Source organism: Brugia malayi (assembly GCF_000002995.4).
Source record: "Brugia malayi strain FR3 genome assembly, contig: Bm_v4_Chr2_contig_001, whole genome shotgun sequence".
Taxonomy (NCBI): Eukaryota; Metazoa; Nematoda; class Chromadorea; order Rhabditida; family Onchocercidae; genus Brugia; species Brugia malayi.
In genome coordinates, this window is record NW_025062476.1 from 8,004,168 (window position 1) to 8,025,093 (window position 20,926).

The 20,926-nt window shown below is 32.1% G+C and overlaps 3 protein-coding genes across 4 annotated transcripts; 1 reads left to right on the top strand and 2 right to left on the bottom strand.

Moving 5' to 3' along the window:
• Positions 1-170: 170 nt before the first annotated feature.
• Positions 171-5,340, top strand: Bma-alfa-1 (Uncharacterized protein; the record flags this gene model as incomplete). Of its 2 annotated transcripts, none has more annotated exons than XM_043078847.1 (16): positions 171-227; positions 302-556; positions 685-774; positions 902-1,054; positions 1,202-1,279; positions 1,424-1,514; positions 1,634-1,773; positions 2,203-2,357; positions 2,615-2,764; positions 3,098-3,182; positions 3,352-3,465; positions 3,835-3,963; positions 4,221-4,328; positions 4,469-4,668; positions 4,814-4,975; positions 5,169-5,340. In XM_043078847.1, the coding sequence occupies 16 exons, from the start codon at positions 171-173 to the stop codon at positions 5,338-5,340; spliced, it is 2,139 nt and encodes a 712-aa protein (XP_042934781.1). The 2 variants fall into 2 exon arrangements, with proteins under 2 accessions (XP_042934781.1, XP_042934782.1); XM_043078848.1 differs by having other exon boundaries at positions 685-756.
• Positions 5,341-7,025: 1,685 nt separating this feature from the next.
• Bm6487 (Uncharacterized protein) lies at positions 7,026-7,684 on the bottom strand (the record flags this gene model as incomplete). The annotated part of the gene is made up of 2 exons (XM_043078849.1): positions 7,026-7,161; positions 7,632-7,684. 2 exons carry the CDS (start codon positions 7,682-7,684, stop codon positions 7,026-7,028), a joined length of 189 nt encoding a protein of 62 aa, XP_042934783.1.
• Positions 7,685-12,297: 4,613 nt separating this feature from the next.
• On the bottom strand, positions 12,298-20,185 carry Bma-gcy-18 (Uncharacterized protein; the record flags this gene model as incomplete). The annotated part of the gene is made up of 21 exons (XM_043078850.1): positions 12,298-12,375; positions 12,518-12,649; positions 12,864-12,992; positions 13,169-13,273; positions 13,351-13,543; positions 13,637-13,777; positions 13,893-14,064; positions 14,312-14,497; positions 14,926-15,127; positions 15,288-15,359; positions 15,466-15,573; positions 15,648-15,803; positions 16,057-16,141; positions 16,240-16,418; positions 16,650-16,819; positions 16,884-17,031; positions 17,755-17,954; positions 18,255-18,423; positions 18,978-19,156; positions 19,583-19,692; positions 20,031-20,185. The coding sequence occupies 21 exons, from the start codon at positions 20,183-20,185 to the stop codon at positions 12,298-12,300; spliced, it is 3,069 nt and encodes a 1,022-aa protein (XP_042934784.1).
• Positions 20,186-20,926: the final 741 nt, after the last annotated feature.

The following is a 20,926-nucleotide window of genomic DNA, read 5'->3' on the forward strand; positions in this document are numbered from 1 at the left end:
GGAAAAAACTTTCTTGACCATAAAACGTGAAAAATGGCGTAGGAGTGATTGTTTTCATTGTGTCCTTCCTATCGTGGTCAGCGAATGGGAATGGAAGGCTGTTACTGTTCTGCTATAGATGTGGCTTGGTGGATTGCTCCTTCTGCGACGGGGCGCTAACAATGGTGGAAATGGTTTCGGAAGCTGTTGAAGCAGATAGATTTCTTCAAATCTATGAAGCCATCGAGGTGGGCAGTTAATTACAAAGTCTTATTGTCTCTCTTATCCTGAATTGCTTACGACTAGTATTATTAGATTTCAGGATTCATCACGCAAAATTCAACTGCCAGTCTGTCATCCGTGTGCCATTCGAAAGGTGATATGGTCATCATTTGATTATATGACCGGACCTGAATTGGGTTTCACGTGGGAAACAGTTACTGCTACGAGCGAACCTACATCGAGCGGCAAAACTTCACTGTCAGATAGTTCACGTGATGATTCGAGTCTCGCTTCTTCCATAACTAAAGGTTGTGGCAGTAGTGCTGATTATGAAGAAATTGATGATGTCTATAGGGTAATTTGTTTACTGTCTTGTAACTTGTCAGACTCAGTACTGAAATAGCTTGTCAGTTCTTTTCGAAATTTTTCTGAGTAAAAAAGAAAGTCGATTATCATAATATGTGAAATGTGTGGTAGTTTCAGAGTAAGTTACTGTCAGAAACAATATCCGATATGCAGATATGTGCCATGTGTTCTGACACCAGTGGAGATTTTGTTTGTTATCATTGTGATGTTAGCTTTCGATAGTTCTTTCATTTGTGGTGCTCTGTACCTCATTTAACATTCTTTCACGTAGTCATTTTTGAATTGATTAGCTTATTCGTTCTAACTTTCGACATCTTTTTTTCTTTGTTTTCAGCAAATTTCTGAACTGCATCAAGATGTTTTTAAAATGAATATGCTTATATGCAGTGATGAGCGGTTATATTTGGATGAATTCATGACTGAAAGTCGTTCAACTATTGATGGGACCATTACAATAGCTGCTAGTGATAACGATTGTATGAAACATGTAGTATCTGAATTCTCTCTTTCTTAGACCTGTTATTGAATATTGTATTCATAATCAAAAGCAAGAACACGCAGTAATATGGATTAAATGTAAAAGTGCTCAGAGTTGGTACTGAATTCTACTATTATGTTATTTTAATTATTTTAGGCAAGTTTGACTTCTGCGTCAAGAAGTGGCGACCTTGACAGTTCAACAAATAGTGATAAGGACAGCAACATTCATAAGGTATTCTTCCAGTTGCTTGATTTATATTCTCTTTGTTAGTTCAAGACCAAATGCAACTAATTTATCAATTTCAGTAGCTAATACATGCTAATTTTATTGTTAGGTTCAGTATTTTTTAACATGAATTTATCATCGTTAAGTCAGGAAGAAGTTGTCGAAGTGAGTCCAGTGAATGCAGTTGGGGATTTACTGGTGCTTGATGAGACGTCTGCAAAAAATAGTGAAGATTTACAAGGTATTCAAGAATATCATAACGATAGTAAGGAATAATTTTTTTTTCAGAAGATTTGTTCTTCAGTAAATGCTATAACTTTTTTGGTTTTTTTAAAGGATCATTTAACTGCTAAATTTCAGGAATGGTTTCGTCTGGTGTCGATTCGGGTATAGTAGGCACTGTATCGATATATAGTGAACTGAGTGTGATGGGCGGTTCACATGCGAAAGAAATATTAAATGTCAAGCTAAATGAAGAAGTCACACAAAAATCTTTTACTGTTAGTCATAATCATTTCATAACGGATAATAAGGGATGATTTTTCTTCAATTGCTGAGTTGAAAGGATTGTACAGCTTATTTGCGTTAAATTTGCTTAGCTACTCAGTTAAAAATAGTGTCTTTCATACATACAGATATTTATTGTGTTGTTATTAGGAAACTATTACACAAAAAGCATGAGCGACAAACGGCCAAACTCTTAGATGACTAATTTTTAGTTTTGATTCGAAAACTAATTTTTTCAAGTCAACTGTGAATCCATGAAAGATGAGAAGTGAAATAATTTATGCTTAAAAAATTGTAACTTTGTTTTCCTAATATTTCCAATCAAATGACTTAACAGTTGTCTTGCTCATGCATTTTGTGCTACGATTGTGAAGTAGAAACATAATGGTTTCAAGAAATTGATGTCTACAGTTAATTGTTAGGCAACCGAAAACTGTACTGGAAAGGAGCGAAATGTTCACTGCGTTGGACAAGCTGATTATGAGACTCTGTGTGGTTTGGTTGGAGAGAATAGTACAGTTCAGCTTTCTGACGAGGAATATGTTGCTAAATTCGTTCTTGCTGAACAGATTTGCAGGTTTGATACTTAGTTCATCTGCCGTGTTCATAGCGATCATGGAATCGAACCATTCTCATATTTAAAGAGCAGACATTAAGAATTTGCTAGGCTGAGTTTGTCAGGATTTCAACTTTTGGTAAACTCATATGGCTATTGCTTTACCAGATTTCCTGCACTTCGGTACACCATATCTGCTAAAGAGATAACAACTGGAAAACTTCTAATTACTAATTACTTTTCTGAAAGTTATATGCAGTAGAATGAAATCCTTTCAGCACACCGATGCCGTCAAATCCGCTGATACATAAGTTGACTTTGCTGCCGAAGCGTCATCTTTTTGTTGGTTCATACTTATTTCAAGTGAATGGTGGTTCCCTTCACGATCGTGCGATGTGTGCAATTTCACTTCTTGGGGATTACTCAAAGTTAGTTTGCCACTATTTTTCGTCTTTTTTGTATTTGTAACAGTTGAAGTTGTATTTAGTATTTTGTTATATTGGATAATTTTAACTTTGTAGCGATTTACATTTTTTATGATTGCTTACGTTTGAGTGTTATGTGCAAAATTAATATCCTTTTTTTTTTTGATAAAAGAACTTTTTATATTTTCTCTGAGAGTTATATGCAGCAGAATTTTTGTTTTTAATAAAACAACTACAAAGTATCCAAAAGCAGTGTTTGTTTTCTCATATAAGTTTTACATTCCGTTTTGGATGAGAGAAATATAGGTAAAAATAACTAAGGGAAAATTTTTGTAGGTGGGAGTGGTATGCTGAAAGACAGCGTACACTTGAGGAAACTTTCATGGATATTATACCGCGTTTGCGAATCTCCCATTTAAAAGTATGTTTTTATTTTAAAATTTTATTTTTCTATTTCTGCAGCTGATTGCTATTTCTCAGTTAAAACGATTAATGCATTAAGTCATGTAGGATGTTCAAAAATCCTGTTGATACTTAAAACTTGTAAAATAGATCGGTAGAATTTATCTGTGATGTTTTGAGAATTATAGGAAAGTAAAGAAGATTTTATATGCCACGCAACCAAAGAAATATCGAGTGTTTTGTCAGTTATTGGTGTTTGTGAAACTTACCCGTTGTTATCACAAAATACTTATAATATTCAGGTACAAATTGTGTTGTGTGGTTAGAAAGAATTGTAACATTTTTTGTTTTCCTGTTTAAAAATTCTGCAATGAGTGCTTCGCTGAGGAAAAAGCGTATGTTAAAATCTTGAATTTCTCCACATTCCTATTATGATCCAACTTATTGCGGGGACGAACTTGTTTTCGTTATGCTCATTTAAAATTTATTAGAGATTTAGTGTGTGACTTCTTAACAGATATATTCTAATTGGAAATTCTGTAAATTTTCATAATTCTACTTTGCTTGCATCTTACACTAGCTTAACCAGTTTCTAGACTTGCGTTTCATGGGTTGAAAAAACAAAATTGAAAGCCAGAAATTTTCAACACATTTTATTGTTTTGCTTACAGTTCCGGCAAACATATTTTGGCAGCGGAAAACTACAAAACAATTCGTTTCTGGCGAAAGCAATAACAGCAGTACTCTTATCGCAGTCGCACTGTGTTATTGTTGGTGACAGGAAGACTGATGTTGTCAAAGTAGATTTTTTAATATAACTTTCAAAAAATTGTATGGGATTCTGACATGTTTTATCTCTCATTTTCTATTATACATATATATTTCTTGGTTTTTGGTTTCTATTATATATATTTCTTGGCTATACATATATATTTCTTGGTATGGTGATTAGATAATCATAGTTTTTATCTCATTCAATAATCTTTCTGGATGGTCCTTTGCGGTTTAATACTTTCAATAATAGTAAAGGCATATATATATTATTTTTCACTTGTAGATGTTATTGACGTTGTACCTATTTGTTGCACCGGAATGGCAATGGTTATGTATTAAGCCGTTCCAGTTTTCTTATTCTCCATATCTTCGCCTCCAGGCTATTCAAAGAGTATTTCATTTTTTATTGATATAGTTCAATCAAACCTTAATACCACAAAAGCGGAAACCATGCGGAAATCATTAAAGAAATAGTTTTTCGAATAATTTTGAATGAAAAAAATTAAAATTATACATTCAATTTTAATTTAGATTGAACTAATCACAATAATGTATGCTGGTACCGAATCACATTGGCCATTAACAGTGATTGATCTGGATCGTCAAATTGTATGTACTTCATCTCCACATCCAAAACATCGTGCACTAAAGCTTCTCAAACAAAAGAACGATATCATGCAGATACTGAAAAGAACTGGTGTTGATTTCAAAGACCCAATAATACCGAAAATGTCGGTGTCATTTTCAAAAAAATGCTTTACATTAAAACTCATTATCATTTGAACCTGTAGTAGTTTTTATATCTCCTCAGTGTTAGTGATATTTAAGTTCTTATTGATTTATAATTTCAATGTTTGCCATGATGTTAAATTTCAGTGAATTACGAAATTGCCATGCAGATCCTCGCGTTACAAATTTTCTCATTAGAATGGATTTATTGCCATTTGAAAAAAGCGCTCGTTTGGGGTTTATAAGACAGTTTAGATTGATGATCGAAAATTCAGCTAGAGCACTTATTGCGTACATACAGGATATAAGGTTAGTCTTTTTTTGAAACAAAGATTTACTTCTTAATCGTTACATGCCATTAACATGTATTAAAGAAAAGCAATTACATGTCATTAACACGTATTGAAGAAAAGCAAAGCAGGATAACCTAAAGAGTCGTTATTTATAAAATATAAGATTAAGTGAAGACCTGGATTGGTTTTAAATATATCGTTTTATTTAGTGAACCCGATTCTTCATATAAGCAACATACAACAAGCTCGAGATGGAGTCTTTGGCCTGCGCGCAAATCACTTGATTTAGTCAGCAATGCATCATTTCTAGTAACTCTGGCTGAAGCCGAACGTATTTTACCGGAGATTGCTGATTTTATATGCGAATCAAACAATCTGTGATGCATCGTGACGATTTGCTGTGACTTAGGGAAATCATTAAATATTGAAAGTTTTGTGGGAAACTACGAAATACATATTTTATTTGCAAGCTTTTGAGTAATGTTTGCAGTTTTACAAGTCTAGTTTTCATTGAATATTTGTTATGTTTCAGTATGAGAAAGCACTAAACGATAAATTACTTGGCATCGATTGTTGTTCCATTCCGCTAATACCAGGTCTTTTTTTTTCCATTTTCTACGGAATCCAACTTAATCAGTGACTTACGGAAGTGCCTTATCTAATATCATAAATTACTTACACACAATTGACGGTAGTTGTTATATTGTGTTTTAATGATTTGCCAGTGTTTGTATTTTATATGCTATTTATATGTCTCGGAATTTCCAGCTAGAAGGAATTATGTTCACTTCTCCTTTATTTCATCCCAAATGTTGTAAACAGTAAGCTTTAAGAAAAAAAGTCAATTTCATAAAAAAAAAAAAGTAAAAAGTCACAAATCTAGATTTCCATGCATACATAATTTTGTATGTAATCTAAATTTCCATGCATTAATTCTTTTTACACTTTTTTGACCATGAAATCGGCATCTGCAGCGTTGCTTGCACTACATAATTTAATTATTTGTTATGTAAATATATTGGCTTTGAAGTTTTGCGTTTACAATATTCTCCGACTTTATTGGATTTTCTGAATATCGTGAACATGTACTATATATAATATTCGCTATTTGTCCGTGCTAAATTAGTTGTATAATGAGTTAGAAACAAAGTGTCATTTCTGAGTTTTGGTTAGTAATGCGGGAAAGGCTTTTAGTTTTGAAACGATAAAATTTAAAATAGTTTTGAAGACTTTGACACTATACGTATTATGCAAAAGGCTTGAATATCTGAATCGTTTTAGTTCTTCAACTATTGCAGTGAATAAAGCGTTTTTTTTTTTTTGTGTGTGCAACTGTTTTAATAATTTAATGTATCTCTCTTTAAACAGTATAATCATATAATATGTAGATGTTTGTTACATGATTGTGATCGAGTCTGTTAATGACTAGCAAGAGTTTCAAATGAAGCATTAAATAATTTTTATCGGTTTGGGCTTTTATCCATAAAAGCATTTTACAGCTTTTGAGAGGTTTAAGTAAATTGGAAGGGTTTCATAATTTAAATCAATAGGAGAAAGGCGGATTTTTCCCAAGTTCAGACTGAAAGATCTTGAAATACTGCAATTTTTTAGGAAGTGAAGCTAACATCGTTTTTGTTTTTTTGTTTAATTTGCTGAAGACCGAAAGATTATTTCTCTAGTGTTATAATCTTTTTGCTTCCAGTTGTAATTTTGTATTTTTTATGTGCGTGCATATATATATGTATATATATATATATATAAATATTGTATATATATATATATATATAAATATTGTACTCAAGACGAGTTTGTGGACCCTAGAATTCCAGAAAAGATAATCATTGAGAATTGAGCAGCATTGTTCTGGTGGGCGTGCACCACATCAATGTTGCATTTTGATATGGTGCACTTTCAAACTTTAAATGAATAAGGGTTTCATTTATATCGAAAGGGATGAATTTAGCGGAAGTTCTCAAAGGTTCGAAAGTATGATTCAGTTTTTAAGTCGAAAATTTCTACAATCTCATGGGCTAAATGAATTCCGTTTCTTGCAGTTTTTTTTTCATTTATTTTTCACACTGAGGTGTAAGCTTAATTGACTTACTTTTTTTGCAGTATCGATAGTAAAGCATCGTCGAAATGATTAGAATAATGGCGAATATACCCAGCATGTATGTGAATATTTCACCCGTTTGCATGGTTCTGGAATGAATGGTTTTTTGTGCTTTATATGAAATTAATAAATAATCAAAATATTCGATTGGTCAAATAGGTTAAAGGCAGAAATTAATGAACTGCTAACCAATTAGCTGAATGAACTTTGGGGTTGGGGTCAAACTTACGTTAGCTTACGTTATATCACTTATTGCGCTGCTCTAATTAAAACAAAGCTACACGTACCACTTCACGTTTTTGATAGAAAATGGAATCCTGGAATGTTCTACATCATCCAGCCAAGAATCCTTTTTATTCAGATGAAATAGCAGGGATATTTTTTAACTAGAATTCTCGAAGTAAAGTCTCTTCAAGGTGCAAACTATCTCAAAGAGTTCCTGCAGGCTGCAAGGGCAGCATGGTACTGTTTTAGAGGAGCATTGTTTCTAGTTAAAAAATTTCACGAAGAATTCCAAGGTGATTTTCAAGGATATTAGAAGTTTAAATAGAATACTTACATATTGACGTGTATTTTTCGTGGACATCCGACTTCATCAATCTCCACTTCCATTTGTTGTTTATTCGATTTTTTCTTGTTTTAATTCTCAATTCATGTTGTTCTACCGGCCTTTAATTATTAAAATGGTTCTGTAGTGAAAAAAAAAATTAAGATTATTTAAGAAGTGTTTTTTTTTTCGAGTTACTGACCATGTTTTCATTTGACCTTGCTCTCAAATTGTTCGAGCTCATTTGAAGTAAAACCGATTTCTTAATAGTGGGACAAATATTTGAGCTGACATAATAACAAAGAATGCCCAATAGTCAAAACTCGTGCTGTAAATCGATAACACATTCCAATCCAATTTTTGAAATTTGCTTGCTGTTTTAATGAGATGAATTTCAAAAAACAGATTTTTCATACAAAAATCAGAAGGGCAATGGCCTAGAAAATCATAAATCATTAGTTAAATTCAAAAGTCTTTACTATGCAACCGTTATGTTAATAGATGGGGGGTATTTGAATACTTAGAAGTGTCTGAGAATATCTAGAAAATAGCAGATCGCAGTAAGTGAAGCTATTGGAATAACTTTAAGATTAAAGATAAGTTGTTTTGTGAGAACTTTCGTGATACTAGAAATAATGGCCATATTATTAAACAAATGTTTAACGATTTTTAAATAAGATGACACCGACCATAATGTCTCTTTTTCACTTTCGTATGAAAAATATTACAAGTGAATTATTACGTGTTTAAAGTAGATTTGGAACATCTAGATTTCTAAGGAACACTATGATTTTTGAATTTTGTCATAAATACATTTAGCTAGGAACGAAACTTCAAAAAGGAACAAATTTGCAGCAATTAAGCTGTCAGCTTACAACCTATGTTGTTACTACTGCAGTATATTTGAACCATAGAGCGTTCCAATTGAGCAGCACCATCAGCACTATGTTGAAAATTGAACTTGTCAGAAAGATCCGTGAAATATGTAAAAAGTAGCTATGAACAGCTTTGATTTACGTCATCAAAAACATCCACTTCGGAGTTCAGTCTAAACGCTCTTTTTTAAATGTACCTCGCACTAGCTGATTTTACGGCTTTTCAGATCTGCCATTGCATGATCGTAAGACAACTTTTCAATTTTCTTCCCTTTGTGCAGAACACGACTATATTTTCTCAGGGATACACTGATTAAACGTTTATCTTTGCCGCGCTAAAATCTTATTTATCATTAAAATATAATGACCAAGGTTCAGCCTTACAACGTTTAATTCATCTTGACAAATTTTAACTTTTTTTTAATGTAAATACTACTTTTTATTTTGTACATAAAGTACTATTTATTATCTTTGGTAATGGAGGAATTTATAGGATGCTAAAACAAGCTTATTTCACATTGCTGAGGCTATTTCGTACTTAGCAAGAAACCTGTCCTGTCTTGTTTGAAGTATGTTGAATGAGTGAAAACACCGGTTGCGTTTAATCAGTAAGACATAAACTTCGATTTAAAAAACTGAACTGAATTCTTGTTTGCACGAAATCATGTGAAGCATGGAATAAAAAGCAATGGAAATACATAAAAATAAAGCACAGAATGACAAGGATTCAATTATCAATCCTTGTTATTCTTTGTTATAGAAAAGTATGAATTATTTCATGAATTGGCATGATTATTGTCTAGTTTATCTTTCAATTCGTTCACCAACCTAAATGGCAACGAGCACTCGAAATTTTCACAGATGTAGACAGCGGGAGTACTGTCGAGGTTGCTAATAGTTTTAAATGGTCGTCTACATTTGGCAGCCATGAGTCTACGAATTCGAAAATTTTTTCTTTTCTTTTTGAAAAGAAGATCCTATAATTTAAGTACTTAAACTACACAAAATTTATAACGTCAAAAAATTTCTTTTCATAAATTTCACACCCAAGTTTGAAATTCAAAATTCTCAGCGTCCAACTTACCTTTTTCAGGATCTAAGGGTATCAAAATTCCCATACAATCAAAACGCTTCGAAATAAGTGATAGCATATATTTTGTTATTTCATTGCTTCTTGAACCAACCACAATGACCTATAAGTGGATATATATTCCCAGTACGGATGTTTGTTTTCAACCAAAATTGACAGAAACAAATTATGTATAATACAAAACGAAATGTATAATTTGAAAACAAAATTTGAACTGGCATTGGTACCTGTTTAACCGAACGTACATGTCTTTGTAATGCATTGATCCTTTTTGTTAAAATGAAGGGATACTTGACCAAACGTTCTGCAGTACTTTCAAAAATCTTTTGTGCTCGTTCACTGTAACTTTTTTCATTAATAATACTATGAATCCTAGCCAAGTTTATTGATGCAACTGAATTTGTCGATGGGATCTCAGTCACATCCTCATCTAAATTCTCCAAATGATTTTAGGTTTTATTCTTTTTAAAATGTCATTGATTCCCATAATATTGTTGCTAGCAACGTTTCAGGTGTTGTTGTGAGCAGTGTTATCGGTGGATACTATAACAAGCTTGGTTTTCAAAAATATCACAAAATGAAGTCATTTTTTTGTTAACGTCACGAATTTAATATTCCTGGTGCCGTATTTGACGCGGTAAGTTGTCGTGAACAGATATCTGCAAGTAAAATTATTCTTACAAATTTATTTTTACCATTAGTCTATCAACATACATAAATGATTGCGTAGTAGATCATCCTTATTAATAAGACGAGGTAAGTAAATTAAAAAATGCAAGATTAAATGAGAGGAAACGACATGGTCATGTCTCGGAAATCTGTTTTAACTGTAATTTAGAAAAAAAGAAGAAACGAAATGTACATGAATATGGAATATAGCATCATCCTTATCATTTGTATGCAGAGGAATATGCAGAGAAATCGTAAGGATTATCGCTAAAAATAATGGCTTTCATGTTCAATTTAATGCTGTTTTATCTCCACGGGTATTTCCAAAAATTGGTTAAATATAAATTGCAATTATGTTTTACATGATTTTAATTAATTTTTTTTAGAAATCTGTTTTTTCCAGACGACTTATAAGTGGGAGGAAAATATTAAACTTTTGCTAAAGATTTTGAAAATGCAAAAAAACACCGTAGAATACAATAGTTCCTAACAATTGGTATTTGACTGAAAAAAAGAGGAATTAATTGAGTTCTTTAATAAAACTAATTTACTGTTTTTTTAGTTTACTCAAAAAAATCATTAAAATTAAATTTTTACCTTTCAACTGTTAATATTTGCCGTTGGTTTGTAATTCGGTAAAGAATATTTAGAAATGATAAATTTGATACTCAATCTGGAAATCCCAGCTTGCAGTTGAGCAGGATTTCTGCTTTTTATTAATGACGAAGTATTCCGAGAAGCTGCTAAAAAATAGTAATCGAAATTAGTGCAGATATCCGAAATATATGTGTAAGAAATTGAAAAATCTGAAAATATTTTTTCAGATTTCAATTTGGACTATAAGCTATTGAAATTCACTGCCATTCCTTAGAATTTGATTTATCATTAGTTTTAACATCTGAATTTATGACCGACTAGGCAATTTGTAACATTATAACATTGTTTTGCCTTGATGGCTTCCACGATTCTGCGATCATTATGGCCAATTCACTCAGAGCCCAAGATATAAATTCGACTTTTCAATTTCTCTGCGTGCTTTCTTCCTTAATGAAACTGCCACGGAACGGATTATTCCAGATTGTTTGTGGAAAAAAAAGAGAGAAATAAGTTCAGGGAGAGTTCATAAGTGGCTAGGGACACACTCAACAAGCCCAATTATGAGAACCGTAGGCTTTGTTCATATAATACCATAGCTGCTCTGAGAATTAAAGATTGGCAAAGATTTCTCATTACCATAAGTCAGTAGTGATGGTTGTATAACCGAATGATAACTGTATTTGTTGATTTGGTCCTCTCACATCTAAATATTATCAACGAAGATACTGCAGGAAGTAATCTCTCATCTTCCGACTCTTAGATTTTCATTACGTAGAATACGCATTTTTTAAAAAAGTGATTCAGTATTCCGCAATTCAAATGTTATGAGTGTTATTTGCCACTCAGTGATTGATTAAAACAGGTAACCAGAAAAATCACCGGTCTAAAGTATGTTAAAATAAAAGTCCCAAAAATTTGTGTCTGTGATCTTTCTTGTAATTTTACCTACAAGTATAAACGATGTGTAGTTGACACTTATTTTTTCACTACAATAACTGATCCATTTAAATTATAAAGGATAAATTTTATCTTACTTTATATTACAGGAAAAATCCGCAAACTTCAGCAAAACATGTCAAGGTATCATTTCATTACGGTATCATTTTATTACGCAACTTGACAATATCACTTTTTTACCATTGAAAGTAACGTGAAAAAAAGGACCATTTATAAGCTGTTGCATATTACCACATTATAACAATTAGCTTTGTACTTGGAAGTCCTAGTTTTTAAGAGATCTAGAAATAGCTGTTTACATGAAAGGTATCAGCAGCTGTTTGATTATTGCGAATAATAGACAAGTATTTTCTCACAGTAATTATTCTATTAAAAATTTGCACATATTGTTTTGAATTCCATATTATCTTCAAATTTCTGGCCGTTTAAATATGCATTTTTTTACACCAAAAAAAAAGAAAAAAACGATGCTCAATGACAGAAGCATCGATTACACTGCTGCATCACTAGACGTTGATCCATCATCCAACTTTTTTTCCAACCAGTAAGTTAATAAGACTCCTTTGCCCTGAAACAATTTTGATGAAATAATTTTTAGGATTTATGAAAATTCTATGATTGTTTACACATTGTTCATTGTTCCGCTCATGTTCAAACTTCCTTTCAGATTTTTGGGAGAGTACTTTCAACAACGCTTGAATATCAAATACCTTTATTTCCACTTTCCCTCTTTCTTGACATGCATAGAACGGATAGTGAATCATAAGAAAGTCTCGCGCATCTGAACTCATCTGTATTTTACCGGGAAAACTTGTGCTTTCCATTCGAGATGCTTCATTCACCTCAACAACAATGTACTCATCAAATCAAATCATAAAACACAAAAACATGGGCACAATTGCTGTTTACCAAATTTTCGATCGCTCTTTTCAGAATTTTATTTGAAAGTAAAGCTTTTTCTGGCTCCCTAAATAAACTTTTTTGACTTTTTATCTCCGCAATCTTTTATTAGTTGTAGTAACTCCGTCTTGAGAAATAAGTAAAAATAAAGCAAACCGTGTCACCAAAAAGGCAATAGCGAGGTGATGTGAGTCCTACGACCCCGGCAGCTGCAGGACCAGTGTGAAAACCCCAGCGACATTGTAGTTTATCTGAGCGATGTGGTACTTGATAGCTATTGAGATACTATAATGTTAGTAAAATATATCTTGGAGATAATTTCTGTTACGTTTGATTACGAAGAAACAAACTTCTAGAAACAATAAATTCAAAAAGACCACTGACAACAGAAAGCTGGTGAAAGGTATATCGTTTCAGAACAATTCCTCTCGTTTTTTTTTTTCCAATCTTAAATTACTAACTTTTCTCATATCCAATGCAACATCAGCAATGCACTGAATGTGTTTGGCACCATTTTCTTCAGGTATTCCCGAAACCACCATGTATGCATCACCAATTGTTTCCACCTAAAATCCGGAAATTCATTAACAAAAACTGACCCTCACAATAAGGTAATTTGATATCATAAATATTTTTAATAAACCTTATAGGCTCCGCTACGACAAATGCACTCATCAAAGCCACTATATAAACCATTTAGCATCGTGACAACTTCCAAAGGTGTAGAAGAAGAACAAATATTTGTGAAACCGACAATATCCGAAAATAACACAGTTGCCATTTCAAATAATTTAGGTGGAACAGAGCGACCAAGTTTCAATTCATTTGCAACATATCTTCAAGTAGTCATCTTTCGAAAACTTGAACGATTTACACGAAAACGGAGACTCTAATTAGAATCTATGAGTATTTATAACAGAAAACTTTACGGCGGAAGTAATTGTGACAATAATTTATCGGCTCGTGTGTTTGCTTCTTCAAGCATTGCAGTTCGATCAGCAACTAACTTCTCCAGATTTGTAGCATACTGCTCCATTACTGACATCATTTGGTCAACCAAACTGTCTTTCCTTACATTTGACAATAATTAAAATCAAACAGATCTCGAAATGGTATAATAAGCAGTACATCATAAGCAAACATTTGCTAAATAATCTTTTTGCTGAAAAAGAAAAAAAAACGGACACTTTTAGAATCCTCTTTGTGTTCAAATGAACACGTCGTATCGTCGGTCGGACTTCCAAATTTTCAGACCAACAGTCCTCCAAAAGTGCACATAGATCAGGATGCACATTCCGGGAATGCATTATGCGAGGTGGAAATGTTCTGCTTCCATCTGATATAGTATCCACCAGTTCTGTAATTCCGTGACAACATTTTCAGTTTTGCATTACTTCCTGTTGGCATCATAAGTGAATTTAAAGATGAATCTAACTCTAAGTGGAATAGTGAACAAGTAACTTTGCAGCAAGTGCTGGCAACTTCAATAGAATTAAAATTATACAAAATTCAGCTATGAAATAAGGATGGAATGAGTAATTTGACATTATGGGAAAGAAAAATGATTTTCAAAATTATGGTCTGATGAAGGTTTATCCATGTACCGTTGATATCCATATTTTCTGGGTAAGGTAGCGAACGAAAAAGGATTTCATACATAACCATCCCTAACGAATAAATATCGCCAGCTTGCCGAAGAACTTTTGATTGCTTTTTCCAATCATGGTCCTTTACAGATCGCCGATTCAGTTCTCGATTTTTTAACATTTCAGGAGAACAATAAAGTATAACTGCAAAAGTAAGGATGTTTGTTTCAAACTGACTTATATGACTTAAATGGAAGTTAATTATCTCAGAAAACAGACTCAAAAAAACAGAATCCATCAAAATCATTCCTTCTCCATCAATCAGAATGAGCTCTGGCGCGCCAGTGCTCATTCTTGTATATCGAAGGCTCTCATATCATTGAATGGGCCTTGTTCCTCTTACTACGTAACAAAGGTAAAACTAATAAGAAATAAGAGTATAAAAAAGGATACAAAAAAGTTTGGTCTAACATCTCTTTTGTGTAGGTCAGCATTAAATGATTCAGCGAATAAGCTAAATTTATAAATAATAAAATTTGAAAACTACATACTTGCACGATCTGATTAACCAAATACGAATTTCAAGAAATTTCTATTAATCAATGTGTTATTTTCTAAAAAAAAAAAGTTACATGTCCTTTGTGTAGGTCCACTTTTGTCATCATCCGAAATAAGTGCGTTTACTGAAATCCACCCTCTTTTTTCCCAACGTTCGATTGAATTTGCAATCCCGAAATCGGTTAACTTTACCATCCAATTACGATCGATCAGACATGCCCATGGTGACAACGATCCATGGTAGCCAATTGGCGATGTGTGCAAATATTCCAAACCCTGAATTAAACTCGATTTTTAAATACAAAATGTTATTGAGATGAAAATATTTGCGAGGATACTTGTCCATGTACATAGTCCATCTATTTTTGCGAAAATTCTGATCTGGTGGAAAGATTACTGCTGTAAAGGAATTTTAACTTAGATAACAATTCATTACCTGTGTAATATCACGGATAAACGCTGCGTGGAATTTTTCATCTAGAATCATATTTTGATTGTATATGATATCCTGAAAGCATGAAGCTACAATTTTGCATTTTTTTAGCTATATGATTAATTCGTGATTTATTAAATCTTGCATTACTTTGAAATCAAATTAAGCAAGAATGTCATACTTGTATGGTTCCTCTCGAACAAAATTTCCAGATTAAAAACATATTTTCTCCTTGGTTAAATACTATCCCAATAAATGTGTTTAAATTATCGTGTACTGCTGCCTTCATCTGTAAATATCAAATCAGAAATATTGAATCAGAAAAATTAAAAGTTTCATGAAATTATGAAAGAAACAAATTACTTGCGAGAGAAGCTTTAAATCTTCTCGACCAAATTTTATTGGACGTCGCTGTGGATATAAATGATAAGTGACATGAGTATTAACGCCAACAAGTGCATGCTTTTTTTGCCCAATACTTGATTCACTCATTTTCGTAATCGAACTTCCCACTGATTTCTGAAATAAAAGTTTGAAAGTGCTTTTTTAATTTTTTTTAACGCCTAACTGTTCAGCTACGTTTACTCAGTTAAATTTAATAACTACAGTATGACTGAAAGTAATGCATTTCAGTCTCAATCAATAAAGATTTCATTTAATAAAATGATGGAATGAACAATTTATCGAAAACAAAGGCTTAATTGTTTCAAATTCGAAAATTTGTCTCGTCAGTACTTTGTATCAGGTCATTAAATTGATGGATAGACCCTACCATTGATTTTAATTGTTCCTCGTCCAGTATTTTTATATCATCTTTGTATATGCGCCAAGGCATTTTGCGGAGCGTGTGTGATTCGCTACGAAATAATATGATATATTATAGCTTATTAAAATAAAACTTTCGAAAAAACGAAGAAAATTAGGATTTCTGTCTGATTAATAGAGTTATACTTACTAGCATCGAAAAATGTAATAAAATAGCAAGAGAAGCGTAATAAGTGAAATTAGTATACTGCCAAAAATAATTTCGATCAAGTAAGAACACTTTTCATTATGAAAACCACAAATAGGTTCATCTAATGGCAACAGACCGTCATGACTAGGCCAAAATCCCGTTATTACATCCGTCACCAACTGTAATTGATCTTAGATTTGCAGATAACATATAAATATATTTTAAATCCATTTAGAATGCTCGTTTCGCTTTAAAAATTATTTCATGTCTCTTCCTTACTGATTGACAGATTACTGACTGATGGAAGTTTGTTATTTAAAGCAAAAGATGAGCAAAGAAGTTTCAGCAGAAAAATTTTTAATGTCATCAGATTTGTCCTTATCCATTCGTTTCAAAAAGTAGATACCTACCAAATCATAGCATCCAAACTTGTTAAGTATCCCGTCACAGTTTGGTCTCAATTTTGAACTCATGTTAACAATCTTAGAGATTTTGTTTCCATTTGCTGGCACATAGAAAGCTGCCAAATTTGGCACGCGATCTGCTAAATCATCCATCATAATTGAACCTGTCGTACCTCCTGCAGATAAATAGCAATTTTGGATTGTCGCTTTACTGATAAGGGAAGTGAAATCATTCAAAACCTTCAAACTTCAAACGTCTCATCTTATTCCAAATAAGTTTTCCATTATTGAATAGAGAAGGATCATTCGTCTCGTTCAAAAGTGCTCGTATGGCATATGCATACAGGAGCAATGCGTCGTATATATGCAAGTAGGAATAGATATTATCCTGAAAATGATAAGAACAATTTCAAGTGGTATTTTTCTAATGATATTTCTCTTACATAAATTATATCTCCGAAATTTTCAGGATTTCAGAACTCAGCCATCTATGAAAAGACAAATATTTAGCTCCAGGAATAATATTCACTTTAATTAAAGCCGCCACAAATAATAATGACAGCAGATCTTAACAAAACGGATAAAGTTTGCCTTGCTTGATTACACTCACTATAAGCAACAAGTTTTTATTGACTCAAGTGTTGTCTCAAAAAATTCATTCATTTTTCCATTTCGATGAATTTGTGCAATGTTCGTTTTGCTTACCAAATCCAAAACATTACGCGACAGTCCTTTTGATTCAAGTTTGGTTAAAAATTTGGTAATATATTCGCCATCAAAACCAGTCGCATCATCAATATAAAAATATATAATATTATTAGTTGCACATTTTAAGGTTCAACAGTTCATTCAAGCCAAAATGATTAGAAAAGGGATAAATTGATATATCATATCATTGTTATAAAAGTTAAATCGTCTGTTGCAATTCATCAATGGTTTGGATGTAAATCTTAGAATTCACTACTCGACTTAATCTAGGTGCTAGCAGTTAATAAGATACTAACTAATGAGAAGAAATAATGAAGTGCAAGTGAGGGAGAATAGGTAAAGAAGTAAATTCAACTGAATTCGATTCTTTTTCTCTTAAACATGAAGTATTTAGGATGTGTACCATAATAGCATTTTCATACTGCTCTCTCACTTTCTGCATAGTTTCACCAGCGGTACCAAGCCAGGGTAAAGTATCCTTCTTTCCTTCCCGAATCCATGGTAATATATAGACAAAGTCGTTTGAATGCATGCCGACATTATAAGTTGCGGCCATGAATTCTCTACTCATTTGAAGCATTGATGAGAAGGAGCAAATGATAACTGTAAAAATGCTTTATTAATATCTTTAACTCATCATTCTTTCTTTATCACTTCCTTTTTGATATCTGGTCCATTAGCATTTTCTTAACCATCACGGCAAATAGTACAATTAATAAAATTGTTGGTAAAATTTCTATCTGAGAAACAATATTATCATTAAAACAGATCAAAACACTTCAGTCATTGCGATCCTGTGGTTAGTAAGACAATCATTCAAAAAAGTTCATAATCACTTTAAAAATTCAAAAATATAATTTTAAAACGAAGAAAATTTCATGATATTCTAAATCAACAGCATACTTCTAGCGCTGCTACGAAGTTGATTGATCAGGCCACTTGCAATCATTTCTTCTGAAGTAGAATTCATCTCGAATATCACTTTGTTCAGTACAGTTATTCCTCGTCTTCCTAGCACTTGTTCCAAAGTTAACACTCGATCATCAACTCCAGTATTTGTTACTATTGCTACCTAAACATTTATAATTATACAATCATTTTTTCAAACAGAACCAATATCGAAAAATATGGTCGTTTCAATATGTCTATAAAGAAATTTTCATAAGAAGTTCAATACAAATCTCTTATCATGGATGAAAATAATTGTAGAAACAACAAGATAATGTTTTGTTACATTGCTATATATCTGTACTCAGAAACTAGAAATTGAAAAATAGGTTTATTGATAGATATTTAAGTATCAGATAGTTTTTTGATTTTTTGATCTCATATTTTGGCGTTTCTAAAAAAAAAGGAACTGAATCATCTTCTAAAACATCTTTTTGGAAATACTAAAACGATCATACCTTTCGATATTCATATTTCCAAAAAAAATTCTGAAATTTTTACGGAATTAAGATTAATTCAAAGTAGAGGATCTGTTTAAATGTAAACAGATTTTAAATGTTGAAATATGATTTTAAATGTAAAATCATATTTCAACTGCACAGTAATATGAATAATTTTCCAAAGAAAAAAAGTTGAAAAATTTCTAGCCTTTTATTCTAAAATTCTCAACAAATTAACCTTGAACCATTTGTAATGAGTTAAAACAGCAGCTACAGCTTCAGCAATTGAATTTATATTTGTAAACGAAACTCTAGCCAAAGTTCGATAAATCGTCTTATCAATCAAGCCATTGGTTGCTGTATACGATATGACGGGTATATTCCAGAAAGCGGCCATTTTTGCAACTACATCTAGTTCTACAAAAAAATTGTATTGAATGAGATAATATGTTTAAATATTTATATTGAAATATTTGTTACCATTCAGATACTTTCATTGTGAGCGCTGTAAAAGTGTATCATAATGATCAAAACTAATATTAGCACATCCTGTCTTCGGAAAGCATTTGTTATCTCCCATAATAATTCATAACAAATTATCTCTGGACCTCCACTTTGCTACCACGGCAACCTTCGTCTTAGTAAATAGGTGACCACGAATTGGGTGATTTTTGGCTATTTTTTAGGGTGATAAATTTCGGTAATGTAATGTCCGCAACCGTTTTTTTCCTATCAAACGAGGACGTTACATCGGCAATAGATTTATTTAATAATGACTGCGATTTAATAAATTAAATATTGGTGAATCGATTGAAAATTTTAAATCAATTGATAAAATAAAACCTGAAGAACAATAAGGACCAATGAATGCACGGATCTCTTGTTTATAATACATTTCAGCTGCAACTGTTGCACCTTCAAAAGAATAACCACATCCCGGTCGGGATGAAATTCTGTAAAACATTATTCTCCCTCAAAATTAGAAGTGATTTGAACTAAATAATTTTACCAAAATACTAAATTAAATTCCATGATTAAACTCCATTGTCCTCAAAATGCTGTTGTCCACCGTAATGTTTCAAATAAATAACAATTGAACAATCCCAAACATCTTCTAATGCCTACTAAATTACAGTTAACTTTAAATAATTCCTCAATCTTCAAATTTCCACGTACGACAAAAATCATTTAAAAATCGTGTCCCAATTTTTGTTTTGCATAACTTACACTACTATGACAAAAACACACAAGCAAATTGGTTTTTAAAAAATATTTAAGAGAAAAGTCTAACTCGATGTCAATTCTTTCATCAATTATTCCATTCTCATAGAGATCTTCCAGTGATATATTTAACATTTTATCTTCATGTAATAGAGCTCCCGCAGCACCAATATGCCCCAATTTTAGCTTTATTCGTTCTTTCGCTGTTTCCAATATCTGCACCATTTTATTATGTAAATTTTTCTTAAAACACATTTCTTTAAATTCCAAAATTTATGTTCAACTTTGTAGAACAACCTCATCGTCTGCAGTGTGTTGTAGAAGATCCAGTTCTTTATCAGAATGATAACTGAAGTTGGCATTTCTGTTATCAAACATTCCCATTGATATGGTAGTAAAGTTCTGGAAGGAAAACTGCGAAACTTGCACATTTTTTGTTCTAATTCTGATAATGCTCGAAAGCAGAAAAAACAGTGATAATTTGCACGAAATAATGAGCATTCTGAAACCAAAAGAATGAAATTTAAAAATAAAATTAACTTCTTTTTCAAGCAATTAGGTCCAGTGCAAATGATTTAAGTTCATTTGATTTAGCTTTTATTGAAATATATTTTATATATGGACAAAATGATTTCCACTGGTGTACCTCTGGATCGGACTAACCATACCATCCCACATAATGCATAATTATCAGTTCAAAGTTTTTCACAATGTAAGAAGTTCGTGAAGTTGCTTGTAACAAAGAGATTTAGATATAGAGTTAAAAATGCAAATAACTAGCACAAGGACATATAAAAGAATAGGCAATGGTTAGATTCATATTTAACACGTAGTTTAGAATTTATCAATTAATGAAACAATAATGGAGTTTAAGTTACAGAAATAAGTTTTATTTGCATTTTGCTATACACTTTTCAAAATGGAGTATAATTTACGAATCTTTGAGGCTCAGCTTAATTGCATTTT